This window comes from Atractosteus spatula, chromosome 16 (genome assembly GCF_055471065.1).
Source record: "Atractosteus spatula isolate fAtrSpa1 chromosome 16, fAtrSpa1.hap1, whole genome shotgun sequence".
Classification (NCBI taxonomy): domain Eukaryota; kingdom Metazoa; phylum Chordata; class Actinopteri; order Semionotiformes; family Lepisosteidae; genus Atractosteus; species Atractosteus spatula.
In genome coordinates this window covers 4917380-4943454 of record NC_142721.1, presented here as the reverse complement: position 1 = coordinate 4943454, position 26075 = coordinate 4917380, and the positions used below count along the sequence as shown (strand labels likewise).

The 26075-nt window shown below is 38.0% G+C and overlaps 1 protein-coding gene across 1 annotated transcript in view; it reads right to left on the bottom strand.

The window, feature by feature from the left end:
- b4galnt4a (beta-1,4-N-acetyl-galactosaminyltransferase 4a) overlaps positions 1–26075 on the bottom strand; it is a 165474-nt gene that overhangs the window by 100504 nt on the left and 38895 nt on the right. The window contains exon 2 of the mRNA XM_088935150.1: positions 11161–11273. Within this exon, the coding sequence (XP_088791276.1) occupies positions 11161–11273 (113 nt within the window). The remainder of the gene's footprint in view (positions 1–11160; positions 11274–26075) is intronic.

The window sequence follows — 26075 nt, the reverse complement described above, 5'->3', positions numbered from 1 at the left end:
TTGAAAAAGTACAGTGCTGAAATCTGATAGAGAGTTAGAATTAGCACACACATCAAATCATCAAAACATCAAATAAACTGCAAATTGAATGGATTATGTCTTGGTGACTTTTTCTTTAACATCCTCGCTGGATAAGTAGAAATATAAAAGCTGCCCACAGCAGATTTGAAATGAATTCCACCTGCATATTACTCACAAGCCAGCCATGGATTTCTGGTCCTGAGCAGTCCAACACAACATCTCATACTGCCCTTACCCAAAAAATAAAAAAACCTCAATCTGTTCAAATCTTAGATAAACAGGAAAAGACTTATTTTACAAATCCCCAAGTAGGATAAATCCCATCAGGGATGCATAAAAAAGATTTAATTATCATCACGAAATGCAACAGGTTAATGCACTATTCAGAGCATTTATTTATTCTTAGCTGGTTCACTGCTATGCTTCAGGTCAAAATAGAAATATGTTACTCCATATTACTGAACTATATCACAGCTATACATAATCGTGTACCTTTGTACTCTAAAAGAAAGAAACAAAAGACCACATGATTCTCTCATCCTGGTCATGTAACAGACTTCTGATACACATCTACTCTGAACGTAGCAAACCCCAACCAAATAGCAGGCCCACTGCTTTAACAGAGGAAAAAAGAACATTTCTTCTAAAGTTGGATTTCTATTAGGGATGTGAAACAGCAACAAAGCAAATAATACCCTGTAGCATGTGACTGTAAGGAGCTGTGACCATGTCCAGAGGAATGCCTTTAGCCTTTGAATAATTCACCTGGAAACTCACTTATTATCTCTCTCCACCAGAGTTTGGAAGGATGCATATGAATTGCAAGTCTTACTGTCTGAGCAACTTACTTTTTGTCTTACTTACTAAATCTGAAGCATTCATTTGTGTGCTTTAAATTGTAATACCAAACAATCTTTTTTTATCGATTTCCCTTGATTCTTTCTACATTTCCAATCGAATAAAAAATGAGCTTTCACAAAAAAACTTAAAAGAGTTTTGCCGCAGTGCATAAAGTGAAACAAATTCTCTTTTCTATAGTTACACTTATCCTCCATCCATGTTCTAGCTTATTTAACCCAGCAACCGGGGGTGGGTGTGTGGGCACGAGCAAGGTTACACCCTGGATGATGCCAGTCCATCTCAGTTACACTTACAGTACCATTCCTTATCATATACCTTTAAAAGTCTTATGATTTTTTTTCCCACAAAGTCAGGAGAAAATTATAGTAGCTCTATAATACTTTGGAAATCATACCATGATTTCTGCTATTGTCCACATGAATTTTCATTTGAAAGTCTCACATCTTCTTTCTTCCCTGCCTTACCGCTGTACTATTCTCATCTACCCTGTCCATGCAAGTTGTATGACTACCCTTTATCACATCACTCTGGAAGGTTAGATATCCATAGTGCATTAAAAATCAATACCACTCTCAAATTTACCTTCTCCTGTAAATGGAGACTGACAAAGATTAGATTAAGGTGCTGGTTTCCTCCTGAGTGAAAATGCCTCCTGCAGCCCTCTTTTTCCTTTTTTTAAAGGCTCAAAAGTGATAAGAACTGAACCCAAAGGTGACATTCAGATCAAGAGTCTTTTCCCCTCCTTTTCATCCAGAACTGGAGAAAAGCAGAAAAGCACCTACTTTTTGACCTCTCTCTCTCTGGAGTTCCAGGTGTAGAAAATGATTGATGTGTTACTTGCATAAACAGCTCTATATCTATTTAAAAAACACCAAAAAAATGTGGAGACCAGATAAAAAATAAACCCTTTTGCAATGTTCATCATCCTTCTGACGAGCAAAACACAGGGAATCCATTGCTACTGAAACAACTAAGACAGTTCTCTGATAAACGTAGATTTTGTTCAAGATGGAAATATCAAGTAGGTTTTTAGCGAGATATTGGGGAATTTTGTTTTTTTAATTGTATTAACATTTCCTCATACATCCTGAAAAATGAATATTTTGTCATACTTACTGAGCATCAAAATACATTTATGATTCCCCCATGTACAGTATGTTATTTTAAAGAAATGGTATTCCTTTTGACAAACTTTGACAAACTTTCAATCCAACGCTGAGGCTACATTTTAAGCTAGTGCCTAGTTTTTTAGTGATGGAGGGGCAGGTTTTTCCAATATTGACTGAATTGGCAACAAGGGAATTAGAAATTTGGAACCTGAGTGCTGGCAGACCTTCAGTAAATCAGAGAAGACACAGAGAAGATGAACCTTGCATTTCTCACAAAGCGACAGAGGAGAAACCTAGAGCACAGGAACTGCATTTGAACTTGGTTGGACTACAGCACTAGTCATTCCAGGTAAATGGATGCATTGAGACAGAACCATAAATAATGCTAAAAAAGTGGACAAGACTCATTTTCAGTCGAGTGACGCTGAAGGGAGAGAGCCATGTGAGAGAATCAATGCCCCATGGAGAAATCAATCATGGATCCAGAAGGTTGGTGAAAGTCAATGGGAAATGTGTGCTAGGGGGTCATTTTTCAATGAGAGACATTGCATTATAATCTATATGCAGACAGCAACCCACAGAATGAGGCTGTCTTCTTTTGCATCACTTGTTAAAGCAAAGATAACACTGTACAGGCAAGCCAGGCCCATAACTCCCTCAAATATTATGTATTTATTATTTTTTATCAATCAAAACAAAGAATAGGGTAAGATGAAATACATTAACACATACGGTTGCAGGTTTTGCTCCATCTAAATAGAAGTGTTTCTGAAAAAAACCCTCAATATACAGAATAAATATAAGAAGTTAATTAGATCTGTCTCTAAAGCTCCATCCACACCAAGTGTGACTTTAAGAGCAAATATGAGCAGTGAAGAAATAAAATACGTAGGATTTTTAAGCCGAAATGTTGCGTTTCCTTTCTTCTCTTTTCAGCGTGGAATAAACCAGCTACCTGTTCCTTTGAATTTATAAGCACTATGTTTCATGGAGGATTTGACCCTGGAGCGATGCTGATGTGACACTGAAGCGATGCAAAACAAATAGAAATTAGCAAGCAGATAACACCTTCTTGGCACACCACTATAGAAACGGTTAAAAGACATTTGTTAATTCTTAAAGAACTGGTCATGCATACACAGTATCTACAGTGCACTGTATGTGTGTAACTTTAGGTTTATTACATAAAATGTTAAAGTATAAAATAAGTTATTTTAGTGAATGCTATCAGGATATGTGATTTGCAAACAAACAAATTAGTGGCTCCATCAGACTACACTCTGATGGTTTTTTTCATTGTATTGGAGTGACAACTTTCTCATGGATCATGAAGTCTTTTCTGGTGTGAATGGCAAATATTGCCAGAAAACGAATGATTTGCTCCGAAAAAAAAAACAATGCCTCACATTTCATGTGATTAAACCTGTAAACTACATTTCTTTTATAGATAAGAAATTAACATTTGTTTTTCTTATTCTGAGGGTTGCATGCAGTACAGTCTCGCGTCTTTGCAATCACAACCTCGTTTACTTTTCACCCAACAGACAGGCAGGTCGAATAGGGAGTTCGGCTATTATTTATAATATAGGGAGTTAAAAATTTCACATGTACACCTACAGCCAATTCTGTGACACACTGTAGATCTAAAAAATGACCATGAATTCCTTTTATCCATCCATTTTCGAACCGCTTTTTCCAATCCTGGATACACAAGGAGCAATGCGATGGGACACCTGTCCATCGTGGGGCAGACAGGCACAGACACGCACACACTCACACCAGACAAGATTTTCCCACAAGCAAATAACCTACTAGTATGTATTTTGACTGTGGGAGGAAACCGGAGAACCCGAAGGAAACCCACACAAACACAGAGAGAACAGACAAAGTCCACGCAGATACAGTAGCACCCCAGGTCCAGAAATGAACCCAGGGCCTCAGTGCTAAGCACTCTGCCACTGTACCACATACTACTCTGATCTAATCATGACATACTGTACATACAGTATATGGACAGTAGTGTATGTTATGAGCATCACCCGTTTACTCAAAATTAAATTTTTTAGTTTATTTTTTTTTCTGATATCATCTTTTCAGTTATTCATTAGTTTAATTTGGGTGATAAAGAAACCAAGCTCATCATTTAGCAATCTTTACTCCACATTTATCAGAATCTTCAAGAACACAAGGTGAAGTAAGTATGAGGAGCAGAATTGTTGGAGTACTGGAGCTAATCCATCATATTTACCAATCACTTTCCTATTGACTCGCTGTGAAATGTTCCTTGACATTAGCATCATTTGTTTCATATGACACATCCATAAAGATAAAAGGCTACTTTTCATGCTAGAAACGAAAAAATAACTGTACACTACCAGCCAAAAATGCTAAATGATTAGTAGATCACCACAGAAATGTTTTTTCTCCATGAAGTAGGAAAAAAGTCTCCTATGTTTTCAAACAATGTTTTCTCACAATAGGAAACATCAGACGGATGGGGAAAAAAACACCTTCCACAATGTCCTCCTTAACATGTTCTAGCACTAGAAATGTGATTTCTGTTTTGGTGTGATATTAGCAGAGGGATACAGATCAAATAAAAAGAGCTTAATCCGATGATGCTGAGCGCCCATACACCCCATTAGCAGCCCTAGGGACAAATCAAAAATTACAAATACACTATAAAATAGCCTGGCTCTATACAGATTCCTGGCTTGGAATGACTGCATTCACCTAGTAGCAGAGCACAACTATAACTTTGACATGAAAGGAGAGAGTAAATTCACAAAAGTGTTGTTTTCTCATCAATTATTCAAGAGGCTGGTCTTACAGTATCTACAAACCTAGGTTGCCAAATTTTCCCAAAGTGTTTTTTTACTAATAAATATCTATGATTGTAAGGGTTATAAGAAATTATGAAAAGTAATTTTTCTAATTGATGTTTGTTTAGTTTCATGTGTTGCCTGGTTTAAATTCTTGATCATTTGTTTGTCAAGATAACTACAATTCCTAACTTAACCTTTCATTTAAGTAAGATTCTACAGACACACTAAAGCAGTACCATGGTGAGAATCGTTTTCCAGACATGACTTTGAATAACGTTTCCATAAATGTTGATGTTTCATAAAGAGAAAAACGAAATCTTTACTGGTTAATTGGTCATTATTTACTCAATCTCCTGTAGTCCTGCAATTCATGAGTTATCTTCATGTTATCCATGGCTGTAGGTGGAAAAACTGCATGGAAATCTTTCACAGCTTGCATACTGTAGTTCCCAATAACGACAGCACAATCTTAGACCCCATTTAATTCTAAAAAATTAGTTGGTCACTGACTTGAGACCTTAATCTTGGAGAGGCAGCTGACTGCTGATTTTTTTCTTATCTAGGGAATACCACCAAATTTTTCTGCTTGGCACAGGAAAATTTATCTACATTCAGAGGTTGTAGAAAGTTACACAGACTGCCACAGAGGAAAAGATAATACCTTCATTTAGAAGCATCAGCGAGCTACAGCAACTGCTCTCACTCCTATATTGAAAGTACTTAAATAGCCTTCAGCCAAAAAAAAAATCTACTGTAAGCAAGTTCAGTCTCTTCAATCTTTCTATAAATTGGTTAGCCTCTGAGTTAATACTCCCAGATAACTGCAATGAAATTGAAAATGAGTTCATCTTTTGGGTGCAACTAGACTGTAGTGTGACAAAACTATACTATAAAATACAGCAGAGCTTACTAATGTTGTTTATTGAGAAGTGAGGCCAGATCACATTTCAGGACTCACAATCTTCTGTTGCAAGAGCTTCTGTGAGGCTGTCCAAGTACTATCACTGAGCAGCAGAGCCTGAAGTAGTGAACACCGCCAGCAAAGCAGCACGATCTCTACTCTTTTCTTTCTCTTTCCCAGTTGAGCCTTTTTTCTGCCCGTTTAATTTCTTTCATACTCTACCTTAATACTTTTTAAGAAAACAACCCCAAGGTTTAATTTTAACTCCAAAGGCTAGAGTTCAATGCAGCACCATGCAATGATATTCTATCATTCCTGATGCAGTGCGGGTGATTGAAACATCTCTGTTGTATGTGTATACCAACAAAATATAAATACACTTATTTTTATGTTTACGTTATCTGGCACTAGATGATATAAGCAATCAGCTTTAGTTTATTTATATCAAGTTATTGTACCACATAACTCAAGATGAAGCAGAATTCTTATCTTAGGAAAGGGTTGCAATTCTAAAGCTTTTTTAAAATAAAAATTCTACTCGTTCAAGGAAATACTTCTAGGAGTATCTGGAGTATCTACAGTATATTATGCACAACAAAGAAAATTGGAAAAAAAGGAAAGTTAGATGGTACTGTATCTAGCAAGAAATCAGCACAGATTCAGAACAGCAACCATCCATGTATGCATTTTCTAACCACTTCATCCAATACAGGGTCACATGGGAGCTGGAGCCTATCCTGGCAAAGCAACAGGCACAAGGCAGGGTACACCTTGGACAGGACGCCAGTCCATCACAGGATACCCAATGAAAAACATGCGCACACTCACACCAGGGACTATTTTCCCAGAAGCCACTTAACCTTCCAGCAAGTCATTGGGATGAAAACAGAGCACCTGGAGGAAACCCAAGGAAAAATGGGGAGAATGCACAAACTCCACACGGATTGCAACCCCAGGTCTGCAATTAAACCCAGGCCCTAGTGCTGCGAGGCAGCAGTGCTAGCCACTGAACAACAACTACTGTAACTACAGACCCAGTTCCTGTATAGACATTCAAGACAGGTAACTGCCAAACGGATAGCATTCAGAAAGATATTCCCCCAACTAGGAAACACCACCTTGAAATTAAGATCATAAAGACAACCTTGAATATGGCAGCAAATTTGTATTTGGTTATTTCAGTAAAAACCCAATATAATTATCATAAGAAGTCCTTCACTAACTGATCTAGAATGTGCGATTAACCTGTCTGTATTATTCAAACGTTATGCATGCCTAACTGGTAGAATGCTTTAATCAAGCTTTATTACAAGAAAAAACTCAGTTGCCCATGCTATTAATTTTTTGCCATTATTACTGAACATTAGTCATGTGCATTTTATGTCTTCCAATTCTAGTATCATGCCACTCCTGCTTTTATCGCAACAGGCTTTTCTTTGAAAGTAGCAAAACGACACAAGGAAAGTGAATCTATATTGCACTTCAATTACACAGCACTCTTATCCTTCAAGGAAAAGATACGTCCTGTGAAAGACCATCAACAAAATGATAAAACTTTCCTCTTTTGCATAACACTTTTCCTTGTCACAGTTAGAAAAGGAGTTACAGTATCTTGTTTAGGGAAAACAAAGACAATCATACTACAACAAAGTATTAAAAATATCACTTGTGCAGTATACTGTACCATTCCCTTTGTTAATCTGGGCACGTCACAAGTAGATGTGTATAACCTTATTTTTTATGTGTTACATACTTTAGTTCCATGCATTTGAATATGACTTAATCGTCTTTTAATTAACATTTATTTCATTTCAGTTCAAAGTCAGGTAACTCCAATATCAAACAAAAACACTCACACTGAAAGTAAAAAATGAGAAGCAGCCTAACCCTAGAGAAATAAGTTTTATGAAACTGTTATGCTATAAGTGCTATGATGGCCCCAAGAGCTTCCTTATTGAGAGACATTTCCAGTTTCTAATCCAGTAGAAATCAATAAATTATTTATTGACCCAAGTATCTTAAAATACATTGTAGCCAAGGTGAGAGTCAGCATTCTGGACAGTATAGCAAGCTCACATAAAATGTCCTGAAACAATGATATTTACAACCAAAAAAGCAATTTGAGTTAACAATATTGTTGAATTGCTTTCTTTTACAAGGGGATGTAAACAACGGGAGAAGATTAAATCATTTTTGCGTGGAATACAATTCATTCTCTGCCCTACATTAAAGAGCAAATTTCAGAGCAACTTTATTTACACCTCTCTGCAGTTGTATTTTCTACATGGTGGTTTCATTTATTATGTCCTGTTTAGATCTCTAAATGTCTTTAATTAAATCTTGCTACTCTGCTTTGTACAAGGTAAATACACTGTGCCAAAGAAGTAGAATTAAAAAATAATAGATTTTCAGAGAGAAATATAATTGTCTTACAGAATATTGTATACTCTGTCTGGACAGCATGTGTGCATATGTATGCTACATGAGATAACAGTGTGCTTGCCTTGTTGTGTCAGAAAAGAAAGTTCAGCTTTGGTTGCCTTGGGGTGCAATGTCTCCAGAATTCTGTCTTGACTAAAGCTGTAACACAAGGAACTGGTGCTGACATAGAAAGAAGGGCAAGACTGCTATTTTTTACAGCTAAAATACCTTCCATACAGTGCCAATCATCTCATGGGGCAATGAACATGTACCAATGAAGCCATTATCTATCTCCATTAAAATAAATGAGCTGCACAGCACTGGGGGAAGGAAAAACCTAATTTAACTGAAAGGAAACCTCCGGGAGTCCAAGGCTGAGACCTACCCACTCCTCCAGGGTTAAAACACGTACAAAAGCACACACAACAAAAATAAACCTGGGAGACCAGGGCAACAAACCACACACAACAGATAGGAACCAAGAGTCCAGGGAAACAGGGGTCAGGGAGACCAGGGAACACAGAAACCAGGAAGTGAGAAACCAAAACACCAAGAGAAAAAACAAAGTAACAACAAAAAATCCAGGAACAAAACATAGAAGAACACCGCACACAGGGCAAAAAAAACGCTCAACATTCTGTCATGGATGCCATGAAAGACTTCTCGTGGAAAGCCAGGTATTCGTACGCAAATGTCGGAAAGGCATACCGCTGATCGACCCACTCACAGGCATATATGTCGGGAGGTGGCATCCCGCGATTAGAATAGGAGAACTGAAAAAAAAAGCCCAAAACAAAACGCGAAAAACAAAAAACGCAGCTCGCGAGGTCAAAGTATGGCTCAGCATTCTGTCACAGATGTCGGAAAGGGCATGCAGTGGAATGGCAGGAGAGCAAAAAAGACCTATGCCCTCAGGCCGCGGAGGAGACGACCTGGTGCTAGGCAGGTCTCAAGACATCCGAAGCCTCAATGCTGAGCGAGGAGGAAATATATATTTCCGGTGAACGGGAAAGCAAAGCACAGAGAAACTAGGAACAGGACAGAGTAGGAGCTCCCTCTAGCTGTAGAAGGTGTGACATCCCCAATAATTTAGTAATCAACTTATTACTACCAGCTGAACCTATTGTCACCTGTTAGAGACAGGTTGGCTGCTACCGCAGTCCCTTCATATACCCGCCACATCCACATATCCTGAACCCTCCAAGACACTTCACTTGCATTTCTGTTTGCAACCAATTCATAATTAGCATAATTCACCATATTTCTGTCTATTCAAACCAAATTGCTGATTTGCTCTCTTTTGTACAGTACGATTTCAGAAATTCAGAACCTAAGGCCCAGAAGCACACACAAAGCCAGAGAGAACCAAAGCCAATTCCTCCCTCTTCAGAATTCAGATTCCAGTAACACGTCCACTATATCTTATCCATCACTTGCTCTCAAAATGCTATGGTTCAAAACCTGATAGCCTGAACCCCTCAGTCCTATTGATCAGCCTGGAAATGTTACCAACGCTTTTATCAGACTTTACATATTCCCTTTCCTCTCTTTCACATGCTAACCACATATTCATTCATATGTCTTTTTCACTATAACAAAATATGGAGACCATCAAAGCATAGTTATCTGGTGTCCCTTTCATCCACATCCTGCTTTGCCTTAGCACATTGCTAAAGTCAAAAAGAAGAATTAGCTCTACCATCTAAATGATTGGTGATTTCTGTCAAAAATTTAACCTGTTGCATCTCTTTCCTTCAAAAAAGCCACTATACCTCATCACTATTATCAGTACAACTCTTATAAATACAGGAATTTCTCCAATCCTTTCTCCATTTTTAGAATTTAAACTTTTATTTAAATATAAAGTTTAAAGCTTTAAACTTTTATCATCTTTGTTTTTTTGCAGTATCAAGGCTTCATCATTCCCTATTTAGCGAATAAGGTATAGCTTATTAATACTGGAAATGAAAATGTTAAAAGAAACAGGCTTGACTTATTTTAAACTGGTTAGTTTCTTCTTCCTCAGTGAAATTGCCTTTCATTTGCTGCAGTCAGGAATGAAGCACTTATCCTAGTGCACTTTAAAAATGTAGCTAATATATTTTGGAATAATTATGGGCATGAAAAGGATAGCTGAATTTTGATTAGCACTGTGTTCTGGACTGATGAACCACAGCAGCTTGCTCTTCTTACATAATTATAAGAACTACACAGCATGAGTATTCTTTGCATGGGTATAGAAGGCAATGGAAACAGTCAAGAATTTATTCTAAAACGGGCTTTAATGCAATCTCAAAGCTGAAAATGAAGGTGCCTTTTTGTTCCCGATTTTGTATTGCTAGGACAGATACAGTAATTGCTGAAAAACAGGCAATTTACTTTGAGATATCCTCTGCCGTCATTAGCTTCAGTAATATCGAGACCTAGTTTACATCAAAACATTAACCCACCCGCTACTGGCAGAATCTGTGTTCAATATTAGACAGCAGCTTTGCACTAGGTAGGTATTGGGATTTAACAAACAAAGCTAAGCTAACAACAAGGTAATCTGGGACTGGTGGCAATCTGATGGGGAGCACAGTGGTGCAGTGGTTAGCATTGTAAGGAGCACTGAGGCCCTGTGTTCCATTCCGGACCTGGGATGCTATCTGCATGAAGTATGCATGTTCTCCCCTGCTCATGCGGGTTTCCTCCAGGTGCTCTAGTTTCCCACCCCAGTCCAAAGACATACTAGTGGGTTAATTGGCTTCAAAGAAGATTGGCACGGGTCCGAATACATATGTTTTTGCCTGTTTTGCCTTGCAATGGACCGGTATCTCATCCAGAGTGTATCCTGACTTGCGCCCATGGCTTGCCAGGTCAGACTCTGGCTCCCCTGTGACCATAAACTGGATGAAGAGGTTAGAAAATGGATGGAGGGTAGGCTGAAATTAGGCCAATATTTAAGGAGATTCCAGGACTAAGGAGATAAAGTGGCTGGTGTAGTGGTGAGATTACTGTATGTGAAGGGACTGGGTCTTACCGCCAGCTCATCCTCACGGCTGTCACTTGTATCGTCGGTTTTCCTGTGATTGGACAGCGAATGGGAGTCTCTCTTTCGAGTGGTGTCAGTCCCCTCATTCAGCTTTTCGCCATCTGAAGAGAAAAATCAGAGGAACACCGTCAATGGTCGCTATACAGTAGCTCCTGTTTTGATGCTCTGCCAATGGAGATCAATCTCAAGTTTTGCAGCCAAATGAAGTTTTCACTCTTGAACCAAGTAGGAATTCGTTTCAGTTGAAAAGTTTCACTGACAAGTAAATTACTCAGCCTGCATTAGCAAATTCTCATTTTTCAGCATAGGGAACTGTTTCTGTAAGGGACCATTAGCCCAGCTGTGGGCCAACTCAGTATGTTTATAGTTGCAATATTAAACGCGCCACTAACTCTATGTGATACAAACTACTGAACCAACTGTTGAATTACTTAATCTTGTAATCAGGCCACGGAAAAGAAAATGCCTCTATAATGCATTACTCAAATACTATTTTACAACATGATTGTTTTTCCTCGAGCTGGCTTCCTAAACACACACTTCTATATCAAAAGGTTTTATACATACAAATATTCTTATTTCTTTCTACTTTTTTTAGCAATGAACTGAGAATGTCAGAATTTGACATGAGTGGAATACAATAGTTAATACTGACCAGTATCTGTACCACTATTAAAATATAATAATTACTAAAAAATTTGTCCCCCTTTTGTCAGAAATGACTTGTTTTCTCCTGGCTAGATAAAATTTCTTTGTACTACCAATTTGGAAATACTACACTGAACCAGTGAAAAGGCACATTTCTGTTCGACTGCTCATTACTCAATAGAACTATATCACTATGGGTCCTTATAAATCATAAAAGAGAAAGCATTCCTCCAGACTCTTCACCTTTTCTCACCATAAAGTTATATGTCCATATGTCCATAACCTCTGGGGTTGAAAACCAGATAGACCCAGAGGATCAGATTCAAATCAGATCAAGGATGATCTGCCACAGAGCAAAAGTACAGGAGAATGACATCTGGTGAAGACTATCCCACAAATGGATTAGGGAAAAATATTTTATATTCCTCAGATCTACGGAATGACGTTTGTTTGCTATATAATACATGTTGCTTTTAGACTGTCTGCCAACACATTAGGAATCTTGACAGATGGAGGATTATTTGGTAAAATACACCAAGATGGAAGGCACACATACTCTACAAACATGGGTGATGGATAAGCAGAGCTGACTCAGAGGCATTATGTCTCAAATCTGTACTCATTCTGTGTGCTGTTTTTACCACTTCACCGATACCTTTGTGCTGAAAATGATACTGCAAGGGCACACATGTGGTTGTCATCCCTGGCAGAAGGACAGAAACACAGATGTCGCTGTTCTTTGTCCAGCATTATCTTTTGTGTTGCAAGAAAAAAGACTGAGATAACCAACCCAATATGCAAAGGAATAATGCACATCCTGAAAGCCATATGCTTTCATAACTGAAATGGGAAGAATGCGTTAGACACAAGGGAAGGCAAATGAAGACAATGGGTAGAAAATGAAACTACATTACCAAGCTGAAATGGAGATTCTGGTTGAAAAAGACCTTTTAATATATTAAACACATATAGCTATATAGCCAGTATGTTCAAGCAGAAAAAGTACAGCACATAAATGGACAAATACTAATATCCCTACAGAATACAGTGGTTCTAATACAAATTAATGTGTTAATTCCACTAGTCCAAACTCCAAGAGTAAGCTCAAGGCTCTGCGTGTGCTGGATTTGTTTTTATGCTTTTCAGTTCATGGGGCTTTAGTTTTTTACACACAGCCTTCATATATGTAATAATCAGGCAATGCTTACAAATCCTGGTTGTGATTAAATGTAAGCTACATGGATCCTATAAAACATAATTAGATGTAATTGTTATTCAATAAATGTACTAAATGGTAAAATGGTAGGCTTTATATGAGCTTGGTTATGAGACAGAGCTCTCAAAGTCCCTTAGGGTCTTTAGAATGCAACTTGGTGGGAAAAGAGAAAAGGAATAAAATATCTTGCAATCATTATCACATTGCACAACTAGGCCTCAGACGAATAAGACAGTTTTCTCCTATAAAACCTTACTATTTTCCTGTACAAATCTTTTGTACTGTAAATGTGGTGTACTTTCATTTCATTTCCATCTGGTTAATGAGTTTGGAATTGAACTCCAGTTCAGCATGTTTTGTGTTTGTGTTGCTAAATCACAGTAGAAAGAGCCATAAACTCTCTTCTTTATGTGTTCCTCAGGGAATCGCAAATCTGGAAAGATGCCTTTTTGTGCAGAATTAAGGTATACCGTCCAACTGGTGATATTAGATCAGGAAAGCCAGAATGCCAATAAAGAACAGATTAAGAGAAAAAAAAATCGACTTTGTTGTACTACTGTATATTCAAAGGTGCTGGCAAATAGAAAACTGATATATGAACTGCACATTAAAAGAAAAACGTTTTCAGAAGCTGATGTTTGCATGAGTTGCAAAGTTCTCGTTACTGATATTACTGGAATGAGTACATAAATACAGTATACAGTATAACAAAAAAAAAGCTTCTGTATTTTGTCAAGGGCAGTAGCATGGTGTTTTCCAAAGCACCAAACATATAAGGCATATAAATGATTAACTTACTTTCTGTAAATAACTGGCAAAAGGCAAAATGTTGTTTTTTTAAAACAGCAGGACATGGGAAAATTAATTATTCAACTCCGGTCAAAGCTGTCACTTAGTTTTTACAAAAAGTTGTGAAAACAGAAAAACCCGCCAGGTACCCCAAGTGAACAATGTGAAATCTCTACCAGCTGCGCCCACAACACAAGGAAATCGGATGTCTGCAAGTATCAGCAAAGATTAATTGAGTCAGTTTTCTGCCGCTGAAACTTGATCTCACTTAGCATCTCTTAGTATGCTTGCTCCCCAGTGAAAATAATGAAATGGCAGCAGTTTGACATCAACACAAGGCTTACACGTCAAGAGAAAGCAAGCAAAACCCGAACTGCAGCTCAGGATCAGAAACAGCTGTGCTATTCAAACAGTTTTGGGGGACTCTTCTCACAGTGTAGGAAACAGAAGTATTAAATTCGAAAGAATCCATAACTTTTTCCATCTGTTGTTTAAATGTTTGAGGACAGGTGCTCCTGAATATAGTACAAATGTTTGCCTTTGGACTACTGCATTGTTTACCAACAGATCTGGGCTTTTATTGCTGAAACATATAGGTTTTGAGCATCCAGCATAGTTCAAATGGACACTAAAGATCATATCCGAGTTTTAAAGCTCATAGGAAAGATGCTCTTGACTGCACACCAACCATAGATATGATCTTTTTGTCAGTAAATGAAGAGATTTCATTTCTAAAGAGATGGCTTGGGTTAGTGATGCAATGCACTATCTTAATAATATGCAATAATTCCAATTGTTACATCTTTCAAATTCTATTCCATCTCCCATAATAGGACTAAAAAGGACTGAAAACTGTGAAAGAGAGAGCATCAATCCCAGACTATTATAAAACTGAATTCAGTTAAATAATTAAGGACCGAATATTAAGAAAAATCTTCTACTGAAGAGATTATAAAAGCTAAGGCTAACTAGAGAGAGGATGTTTTAACTCACTACTCAAATAAACAAAAAGTCCTCAGAAGTGAACTATTTTGTGAGTGTATCAATACCTACAACATTGCAATTTATCCCTGTTCATCAGGTAGAGCAGTCTTATGATCCCAATAATCCCAATGACCAGAACTATTCAATAGTTACCCTTTCTAATTGATTATTTTAGCAGACTTTCTTGCAGTAGATGTCTTAAATATTTAATTAAGTGGTATTTGGTTCATTTAAATAATTAAGTGGCTGTAACAAAGATAAGAAACAGAATAGTTTGAGAATAAATCAAAACTTCTGCTGCTACTTGCACATTAATTACTGTACTAGCGCTTTGAGTGGAGTGTCCAGAAAAGCCCTATATAAGTGTAAGCAACTATTATTATTATTAGTATACTCTCATACTCTTTACTGCTTTTTTGTCAAATTCATCTAGTGGTCAGTCTATAGAGGTAGAGTAAAGCTGTACCAATTGAGGGGGCTCTACTGTGCACTTTTTGGAAGATTAAAAAACTGGGGTCTTAAATTCTTAAATAGCACAGAAATTCTTATACTGACTGTATGTTAAGATGTGTTTTCTCTATATGAATCATTTCCACACATTTTAAAGCATATACAAATAGATTTTTTTTAATGACTTTACTTTAGAACTTTCACTCCTAATAGATATCTTGGGATTAATAAAAAAAAAACTCTGAGCAACTCTGTGCTGGTTTGCTAAGTCTGCTCTTCAGCTCATCACAGTTTCACAATATCACAGTGACCTCGGAGGCCGACACCTACTGTCATCTCCAGAACTGGGACACTTCACTGCAAGTTTTAATGTGTTTAATTAAATAATTAAGTCCTGACCAAGTGGTTAATAGGATCCAGTCTACAGCAATAATTAAATTTCCTCAATAAATGCTATGTGAGGGAGCCAGATTTATAGAAATAAAAACATAAAAAACTGTAAGCTGACAAAATAAATGTGTAAGTTAGTTTTTTTTCTAATATGACAAGTGCAAATTGGAATTGAGAAATGACAGTACAGTATATTGCAGAGTTAAAAACTGAGTAAGTTCAAAAGTCGTAAGAAAAGCTGTTCTACTGAGGAAACACCTTCCATTCAACTAGACGCATTACTGGAGTCAACATTTAATGGTTCTTCTAAGCCAAACCCTATACTGGCCCAAAAGATTAGATCACTTTCTTAGCCCTATACAATTTCTTGTATTAGGAATTTGTCTTTTCGCAGACCCCAGCTTGCTCTCCATGAGACACACAGACAGGGAGAGAAGCTGGGGGTCAGAGCCCAGGGTCAGCCATTGTACAGCACCCCTGGAGCAGCTGGGGTTAAGGGCCTTGCTTAGGGGCCCAACGGAGTAGGATTCCTCTGCCAGCCGTGGGATACGAACCGGCAGCCTTCCAGCCACAGGCGCAGATCCTGAGCCACAGGGCCACTGCGCCAACGAAAGGCATGCTCAGTTCAATGTCATTTTTACAGCATTTTTTAGCTGATTGAAAATGTGCATAAAAAAGAAATTAGCTTTTTCCAATTATTTTGATTTAATCAGACTCATATTAATATTATATGAATAGGTTTGAGGAACATTTTCCAATCTGATGATTGGAGGCCTTTGGACACACATTGGGGAACTGCTCTGTTGAAACCCCAGCTAGGGTTAGGGTTAGCATTCCCACACTACTTAGACATGTTTTACGTTCAGTGCTGGGTTTTGGGCCCCAAATGAATGAGTGATAATTTGCACCTACAGTATCTGCAACTTTTTTCTGGAGACTTTTGGCTATCTACTGTATGTTGTATATTGCAGCATTGTTCCAAAATTGAGTCAGGTGAAAAGTTGTAAGAAAACCTGTTTTGCTAAATTAAAAATCTCTTAATTTTGTCATTTATAATGAAACTAGATGCATAACTGTGATTTAATGTACAACTAGATGCATAATTAGAGTCAACATTTAATGGTCCATGTCATCCACACCCTACAACGGCCTGAAATGCACACTCATTTCAATACCATTTTTTAAGATTTTTCAGCTGATTGAAAATTTGCATAAAGAAGACCCATTATTAATGATGATCAATTTAAAATAACTTTTTTGATGGTTTTGATTGTTTTAGATTCATAATTTTTGATTTGAGGAACATTTTCAAATCTGGTGACTGGAGTGCTTCAGAGACACATTGGAGAAATGCTCTGTTAAAACTCCAGCTAGGGTTATGCTCAGCATGTCCACAGTTTTTACGCCCAGTGCTGGATTTAGGGTACCAAGGGAATTTTAGGACGAGTGATAATTTTCTCCCATCTGCAACTTTTTTTTTCCAGAGACTTTTGGCTGCCTATGTTTTACAATACATTTATATCAAGACATTGGTAATTAACAGTGAAAAACCTAGAAAAGTTTTAAATTATTTCCCGTAGCAACTCTATTCCTTTTAAGATCAGAAATACTTTAAGAGAATAAAGGGAATGTAATGTAATCACACATCCCAAGATGTGAAAAGGTCCCAGACTACAAGCAATTTCAAACGCAAATACCCTTAAGTTTGATGTATTTTGCAGATCGTCTCTATCACTACAATCCATAACAGCTTTTTTTACAACTCGTAAACAGTCCCCGTAAAAATGTATGGAAGAAGGAAGTGGACAGCAAGCATAATAAGACCTTTAAAAATAAAACTTGGAATCTGCGAAATGAAAGCATGAAAAAAATCTTGACGGAGTAAAATGATGCGCTCTTTAAATAATTGAAATTTCTCCTCATTCGCTTGCAGAAGTGCAAGGATCTGAGCAGTGTTTCACACACAGGAGGCTCCAGACAGGGTTGTCTGAATATTGCACAAGGAAACAGAAACTCTTTTAAGCAAGCTGGACGACTTTCAAAAACAAAAGTCACCTTGCTGCACAGGGATACACATTAACAACACCTAATTTGGAAGATACAGTATAATTCACCCAGAAATTTTCCCAAATTGAAACCAGCCATCCAATATTAAGTAGTAACACTAAGGGAAACATTCTTCAGCATTTGCCTTGAGAACTGCACTGTCCAGTGTTGAGGCTATTCTTGCAGAAAGTTCATATTTTGATAATTTAGAGGATTCAGGCCTAGATGATAGCTAGCATGATACTAGTCAAAGACAAAGGGAATGGAAACTGAAAACTAATTGCATGCGAGCATTCACAATTGCATAAAATATGCCCACAAAACATGCGTTAAAGCTTTAAAGGACCAAAACAAACTTCTAATACATACAGTATAGTATAGTTACAGACAAGTAGACCCTAATACAAGGCTACTTTCCCATCTGCTCCACTGGAGGATTTATCCAGATTCAGATTTCTTTAATAATCAGCATGATCCATGTAATAATACAGTACTAACACTACTGCAATGGAGTGGACTGGCAGGGCCGCATATACAGTACACACTGAGGCACTCTGCCATACTGCATAACAGAATCCTGATTTTCAAAGAATAGGCTTGCTTTTTTAAATTTGTCCTTGCTGTTGTACAGTATGAGGGCAAAGAGCTAAAAATGTTTCAGTTCTTGTGCATGAAGGGCTTGGTTCAATGAAGGAAGACAAAACAGATACATGAAGTGAGGGGAATCAGGCAGCCAAAAGCGAGAGCTTTCATAGAAGGCAGCCCCTTCAGTCTGCAACGTCAGGATACTTGAAAGATTTGTGGTATTTGCCATCTCAAAAGATTACTTTTTGCCAAGTAGATAAAATAAATTAATTCTAAGTGTGGGCAGCATGTGGTTATAAATGTGGTGGCTGGCTCAGCTTTTATTCTGTAAGTGAACCTCTACAAGGCAGTGAGCTCTGCAGTGTTTATCATATAGTTGATCTACTTGCCTTTTGACTGCTTAATATTTTAAGAAATGAGAGACACTGCATAACATTACATAAAAGACACTTACGGTACAGTATTATCATTTGTTTTGAGGTTCTGTCTGTATCTATATGTGCAACTATTTTAACTTTTAAAAAGAAAAAATATTTTGTTTGATCAGTGATCAAATAATTATTAATATATATGACTTAACTGGCTTATCTAAAACACTGCTACATGACTGCCTGAGAAAAGTCTTTGAAGTTTAGCATATGAGAATCTATTATACAGATTTAATACAAAGAGGATGAAAACTATACATGTGATCAAAATCTCAGAAACTCCAAATAAACACACAAAAGTAAATGATTTAAAGGAAAAATAAGATTTAAGAGAAAACAATGAAACCACTACTGTCAAACCACAGCAGTACATGTACTGTTTACATTGCAACTGCAAATAACTTATACCCAATAGAGTCTAACACCTGTATATGGTACAGTATCAGCATACAGTATAAGCTATAAACATCTAGCAATATATGTCAGAGAAACCATAAATAAAGACTTAATCGTTAATTACATTGTACTTATAATGTGATATTATAATTACATTCAGTTTTCTAGACATTAACATTGTAGTTTTATTACAATAGAGTACCATTAAGGACACTTTATAGTGTTGCTAAGAATAATTATAAGGAACAAACTACTTCAGAATGTTCCTCAGAAGCCTGTAATTATATGGAGGGCTACTGGTGACAAGATAAATGATGATCTCTAAGGATGAGTCATTTATTCACATTACGAGAAGCCCATGTTCAACTACATGCCTTTTAATTTATACTTTGCTGCTTTTTTTATCTGTAGTGGACATTTACACTATCTTGAAAAAGCAACATATTTGAACAAATGGCTCTTGCTACAGAAACAAATAATTCGAGGTACTATGTGAAACTTGGATTACACAATGCATCATCTGTTTGATTTCAGGAACAAAACAAATGAATGGGTTTGCTCTCTTTGTGCCTTTTTACTGCAGGCTTTGTAGTAACCCTTAGCAGCAGTTACTGTCTGTCGCAGATAAAACCATTGCCTAGAACGATTTTCTTCACAGAGAGTATCTAACTCTTCATACAAGGTATCATATACAGCTATCACTTGGCCTGATTTGTACATTCTGACCACGGAACCTCTGGGCACCTTTTTGGGAGTGTTCCAGAGGTTAAGTTCAAGAAAAACGGGTCTCTGCTTGTCTGCCCATTATTTGAATTAGTTAAACTCCCTGACACTTCTGCTGGACTGTCATCCAGGTGTCATAATGGCTCACACAGGTGAATAGTTAATCAAGTTTAATCTTAAATTAAGATTAATAAAGGGTTGCAAAAAGGAGCCTAGTGAAAGGTGATCACACACATATCATCTCCTGCAAAACAACGATTTATGCATGTTGATTTTGACGAACTGTGATAGAAACATTGTGCACCACACTGGGATGAGAAAATCTGAAACTCAAGATAGTTTCAGATAAGCATGTCCTCCATCCAGTCCCTTTAAATTCTCCTAATATGGGTCTCGGTCTTGTGCCAGGAACTGTGCTGTCGTGTTTAAACTGCCCTTCATCTAGCCTTAAAGGAGATATTGAGTTTTACTGTAACTAATGTGTCAGTGCACATTTTCCAACATCTTCTCTCAACACCATGTGAAATTCGTTCTCAAAACCATGTTCTCTGGGATGTAAGAGGCTATCATGGCTATCACTCCTTCTCTACAAGTAATTAGTCACTTACTATTGATCCCCAGCAAGATACTTGCTTTCTGTTTTCCTGAGAGCTATTGATTGAAGTCTTTGAAGGTATGAATAAACAAAGGCTTCCAGGCCCCTATAAAAGCAAACTTTAAAAAAATACCTTCATTCACCGCAATTATACAGGGAGCACTGCAAGAGCTAATTGAGTGATTCACTGCAGGGAGAAGCTAACAGCTTCCTGCTGTCTTTTTCAGTAAACGATACCGTCTTAAATCGGATCATTCAGAGTGAGGTAATCGTTTTCAACAACTTTTTACGACAAATCATTTGCAAGTCCACAATATATACCAAATTGAGTCTATTGCAAAGAGGGATGGATATACAAAATGCAGAAAGTTGCTGAATGTTTGATTTGTAAATGATACTGTGCTTCTAGTTGTTTAGTTTTTCTAAGAGCTCTACAATAAATAACATGGTTGTTTGCTATCTACTAGCTGTTTGGCATCATTGAAAGCCTTCTGGTGGTTTAAAGTTGCATTGCTCTTGGGGAATGATTTTAAATTAGGGGGTGACATTTAGACGTGTTACAGCTGTTGCCCGAAATTAGAGCTCATCACGCAGCAGGCAGCAGTAGAAATCAACAAGAAGATTTTCAATCTTTCTCCCCCAGTTCAAAATTTGCTTCACAGAGTTTGTACAGTATATAATTTTGTTACCTACTGTAGAAGTAAAAAACAACTGGTTTGCATGACCCTGTTTTCTCTGTTTATAGATTAGTGCTTTTGTATCTTCATTTTTCCTGTGGGAATTGATAGGCAATTTACCCCCACTTGCAGAGATAGCCGTTTGCTTTTACTTCTATAATTACTTTCAGAAAATGGGGAACAAATGCTTGCTCTGGGGCAAGGCGTTTTGAATAGATTTACAGTATGTGCATTAGCCAATCAGTGACTGAATGCACCATTACCCTCTGCTGGTCCTCCTAATGTGGGGAAAGGTTACAACCACTGCTTTTGTCATAAAGACTCCCAGACAGAGACCAGCACAGCCAGATTCTCCCCTCTTGCCTTGTCAAAAGCAATATTATTCATATGCTTCCACAACCTGTAAAAATACAGACTGAAAGAGCACTGGAAATATATTGCCCATATTGAGCACATTCATTGTTGCACACCAAAAACAACGATCAATAACTATAAAAATGATTAGAACCAAGGTCTCACTTTTTAGTTCTGTTAAGTTCTTTCACTTACAGTTCTGCGATTCAGCGTTATGTATTCACAACAATGTATTTTGTGGTTTATCACCCGTATCTAACAAGCCTATCATTTTCACGCCAAGCTAATGTGATTCTGCAGGACACAGTCACACTTTGAACCAGTGCTAATGAATGCCAGTTTGTTTCCAACAAGCAGTGCTTATCGTTCGTAGGGGAAATAAAGAAAAACAGAAAACTCACCACTTAAAAAAATAGAGCATTGCAGCATTTCATTCTGGCCTTTGTAGTTCAGTCCTAGAACAAACACCTAATGTGTATCAACCAGCAACACTGGAGGCACCACAACTGTCTCTCTACCAATGTGGTGATCCTCTACCTCTCTGTGGCTTCTCCTATAGCCATTCTATACATACCCTGAGTATGTGACATGTTGTAGAAAAGGAAAATGTCCTTAGGTCTTATCCAGTCCTCTAGAGTGCAAGTTTAAAGAAACGGATGATAATAATAAGTAGAACAAAACCATGTTGTTCAGGCAGAAGGTGTATAGCGAACTCCGGCTTGTACAAACTACAGTTATCATTATGTTATGGTAATTGTTTTAAAATTGTAACTTGATAATGCATTTTCTTAAAATGAATTTTGAGAAGTTGCATGAGCATTTGTTTTAGTTGTGCCTTACAAATATCAAGCAGTGAAATGGAAAGTATGTTTTAACCTTGCAAGCGTGTGCTCCTTGGCATAGGGGAAGTCTAGCTTTAAGCTACTCACTGTTGCAGCATCTAATTGGCCTGGTTTCCATGCCCAGAGTACACTGACCCCACTGTAAACTGACATCCTTTAAGAGCCACAGAGACCGTATGCTGTGCAGTCCCCACCCCACGGCCAGCCTCATCTGCGTTGTTGCGGAAACCAGGCAGGAAGGAAAATATTTTCTTCACGCTTAAAGTCACTTGGTGACAAAAGCCATAATGGGTGAGGAGGCAGCTGTACCCTCCTTCCCCATACATACAGTGTAAACACTCTTTCGGGATAAATTGTGTTAGGAAGCCTTCTTTAAAAACAAGACAGATTTAAAAAAAAAGAGATGGGTTTCTCTGCACATAGAATAAATGTATTAAACCATTAGCTCAGCACTAAATGTAAAAGAGTTTGGAGGCTTAAAATGTACAAAACCCCAATGGATATAAGGCTAAGAACTGATGACTATACAGTACTGTACACTGAACATGACTCTTATACCCTATAATGCAGATGGTCTACCGACTGCCACTTTGAAGGTTATTTATAGCACAAACCTGTTTTTCAACTGTCTGTACTGTATGTAATCTGACATGAGACCGGCTTTCTGCTGGCTTTGCTAGTTAGGTCACAAGTAGGTGACCCCGTCCTCTGTCTGTCCATCTCCCACTCTGTCTGTCTGTCATCAGCTGTCATTCTCTCTACACAGACATTCTAAGGGCTAGTTTGCTTGCAGCAGTGACACCAGGGGACAGCGTAGCAGGCAGTCTGCTGCTGCGCAGTGTGAGAACTCCACAGAGGAGGGGGGGGAGGCTGCGGAGAGCTAAGACAGCTAACAAAGACGCCTCTGTCTCCGAGCTCCGGCAGTAAAGAGCATAGCGGGCTTACCCACAGCGGCATCAGAAACAGGCACATCTGCAAGGGTGCAGCAGTGACCGTTAATTAAGGCCTGCCAAAAAGTTACTGGAGTTTGACATTAAAGGCTATTCATGGAAAGCCAGATACAGAGGAGTGAGGCCAGAAAATAACTGGATGAAAAGGACAAGAAAAGCGACTCTTAGAGACTTTCCCATGCCAAACATGAGTGCAAAGGATCTTTTCAAAGTGATACCGGTTGGGCAATCAGCTACTGCCCAAATGTACTGATTTGTTTGACACTCTAAAAATGCTACGCTTCATATCTTACAGAACAGAAATAGGCAGAAAATAATTTCATTAATAATTGGCAACTTTCCAACGACCACATTTTGGAAAATGCAAAAAAATATTTATTAGGATGTGGGATTATCTTTCAATTGCCTAGTAGATTTCTTTTCTGTTGTTTTCAAGCTCTTTTAAGGACAAAAATCAACAAAAAGAAAATCACATTTTTCTAAAACAGAAAAGAAAGTCACTGTAGACCATTCTTGTGGTCATTGTGACCTGCGAGCTGAATTACCAGTCAAAACATGTTATTATACTGTTTTTATAGCACTGCAATTGAAGCAGATAACAGACAGTTTTAATGTTGGATTTATAGGAGAGCTGATCTTCTCAAAGGTTAGTACAAATGTAAAATACGTACATGTTGTTGTTTTACTGGAACGTCTTTCATATAAATATACCCACTTGTGAGATCATGTGACTTTTATTCCAAAAGTGTAGGTAGAGCTGGTCAGAACCAAGATGGAAACAGTGAGTCAATTTCCGAGACATGTACAGACTGTCTACAGATGTCAACTGTTCCCCAAATGGTTTCAAAACATGACTCGGTTCTGGGTGAACCCAATGAACAAAGGTACTCCATACACATTCAGTACTGATCCAGTTTCCTGATAAAATAGTCACTATGAGGCCACTTGGTTACAGTGGGACAGAGATGGCACTCAGAATCTATGGAGACCACTCTCCGGGAGGCCTGAAAAAAAAAACAAGCATTTATTTTCAAGCTTCTCCACTACAGGATTAGAAAATCACCTTTAGAAGAAAAGGCCCCTACTCACCACACTATTACAAATTGAGATGTTTCAAATGCGGTTCCACACTGAATTAGAGAAATATCTTAATTTTAATTGCATCTCGGTCAACACCTCCTGAATTCTATGGGATGCAGTCAAAGGCTTCATTAACGTTAATTCTACTGTATTTGCCTTACAGCTGCATAACTCTCATCTTCATAAAAATACTGAATTAGAATCTCAGCCGGCTTGTCTAGAGTACACTCAACAATTTACTTTTTTCTGATGTTAGTTCTTTAGAAATCAACCAAACTTAGACTATTAGACAACATGCCAAATATCTTACACATGGATCAAGGCAGAATCATTACCGTAATAGCAGTCAACCCAGCTATTAACTAATTTTGAGCCCACAGCAACAAATGCTTTGCCACCAGATCAGCAGAAAGGGTGATCCTGTCCTTTTGGAATTCATTATCTAGACAGGTCAACGGCAGAGAATAACAGTAGCTACTGTAAAAAGAAAACCATCAAGAACATCTCTAAACTACAGTACATGTTATACGAAGCTGAAGTCTGCCCGATATCAATTCTGGACAATACATTAATCCCCTTCAATCTACTTAATGCATCATCACAGGAAAGGATCAAAAACACAGGGTTCAATCCACAGAGGAATTAGGTCAAGAACTATAATGGATTAGATTGCAGGAAAATATGACAGCCTGAATTCCTGACTCCCAAGTGATATGGTGCATCAGATAAAACATAATATAATAAATACAAAAGGTAAAGTTTCCAGTTAAAAACAATTTATACTGCTTTCTGTTCTCCCCCTCATTTTCCTTTTTTTGAACACATTTTCTTTCCAAAATACAATCAACACAAAAGAGAACATGTACAAAGAGCAGAAGCAGATCCCCCACCCTAAAAAACAGAGAAGGGAGTTATTGTAACTGGACAGGTTTTCCAGCAAAAGCACCTGACCACATTGTGAGGTCTTGCACTTGCAAAATGTAACCTAGTAGTACTTTCTTTCTTCCATAAAAAACATTACTGAGACTGCCAGAGGTGTATGACAGATCTTATAGCTGCAGCTCGATCCGCCAGGAAAGGTTGGCCTGCCTGAGGATTGAAATTAATTTGGGACTCATCATTGTGAAGTAGCAGTCAAAGGCTTGACTCTGCAATTCCTGAAAATAACTGGAAAACCTAAGAGGTAAAAAGTCAGCAAGAGCTACAGAAGAGAGGTATTCATACAGTATTTTTCCCCACTTAAACATCCATGCATCTACTGCATCTTCCTTTTTCTAACTGCTTCTTCCAGTTCAGGATCGAGGGAGAGCCAGAGCCTATCCTGACAAGAAACGTGGGCACCCTGGACAAGATGCCAGACCACTGCGGGGCAGACACAGACACACACACTCACACCTTGTGCTCATTTCCAGAAGACAATTAACTACCAGTATGTTTATGGACTGTGGGAGGAAACCAGATCACATGGAGGAAACCCACGCAAACACAAGGAAAACCTACAAACTCCATTGCCGATAGCACACCAGGTCAGGAATTGAACCCCGGACCCCAGCACTCTGAGGCAGGAATGCTAACCACTGTGTCACCATGCTGCCCCTTCACATAACCATAATTCTGCAAAAAAAACTGACCAGCATTTCACTGGAAATGGAAAACATCAACCACTGCACTTTTACTGCAGCAAAAACTAAAGTCAACCTGATCATCTGGGGGTGTTACAATACAAAAACAAATCCATAACTAGATATGT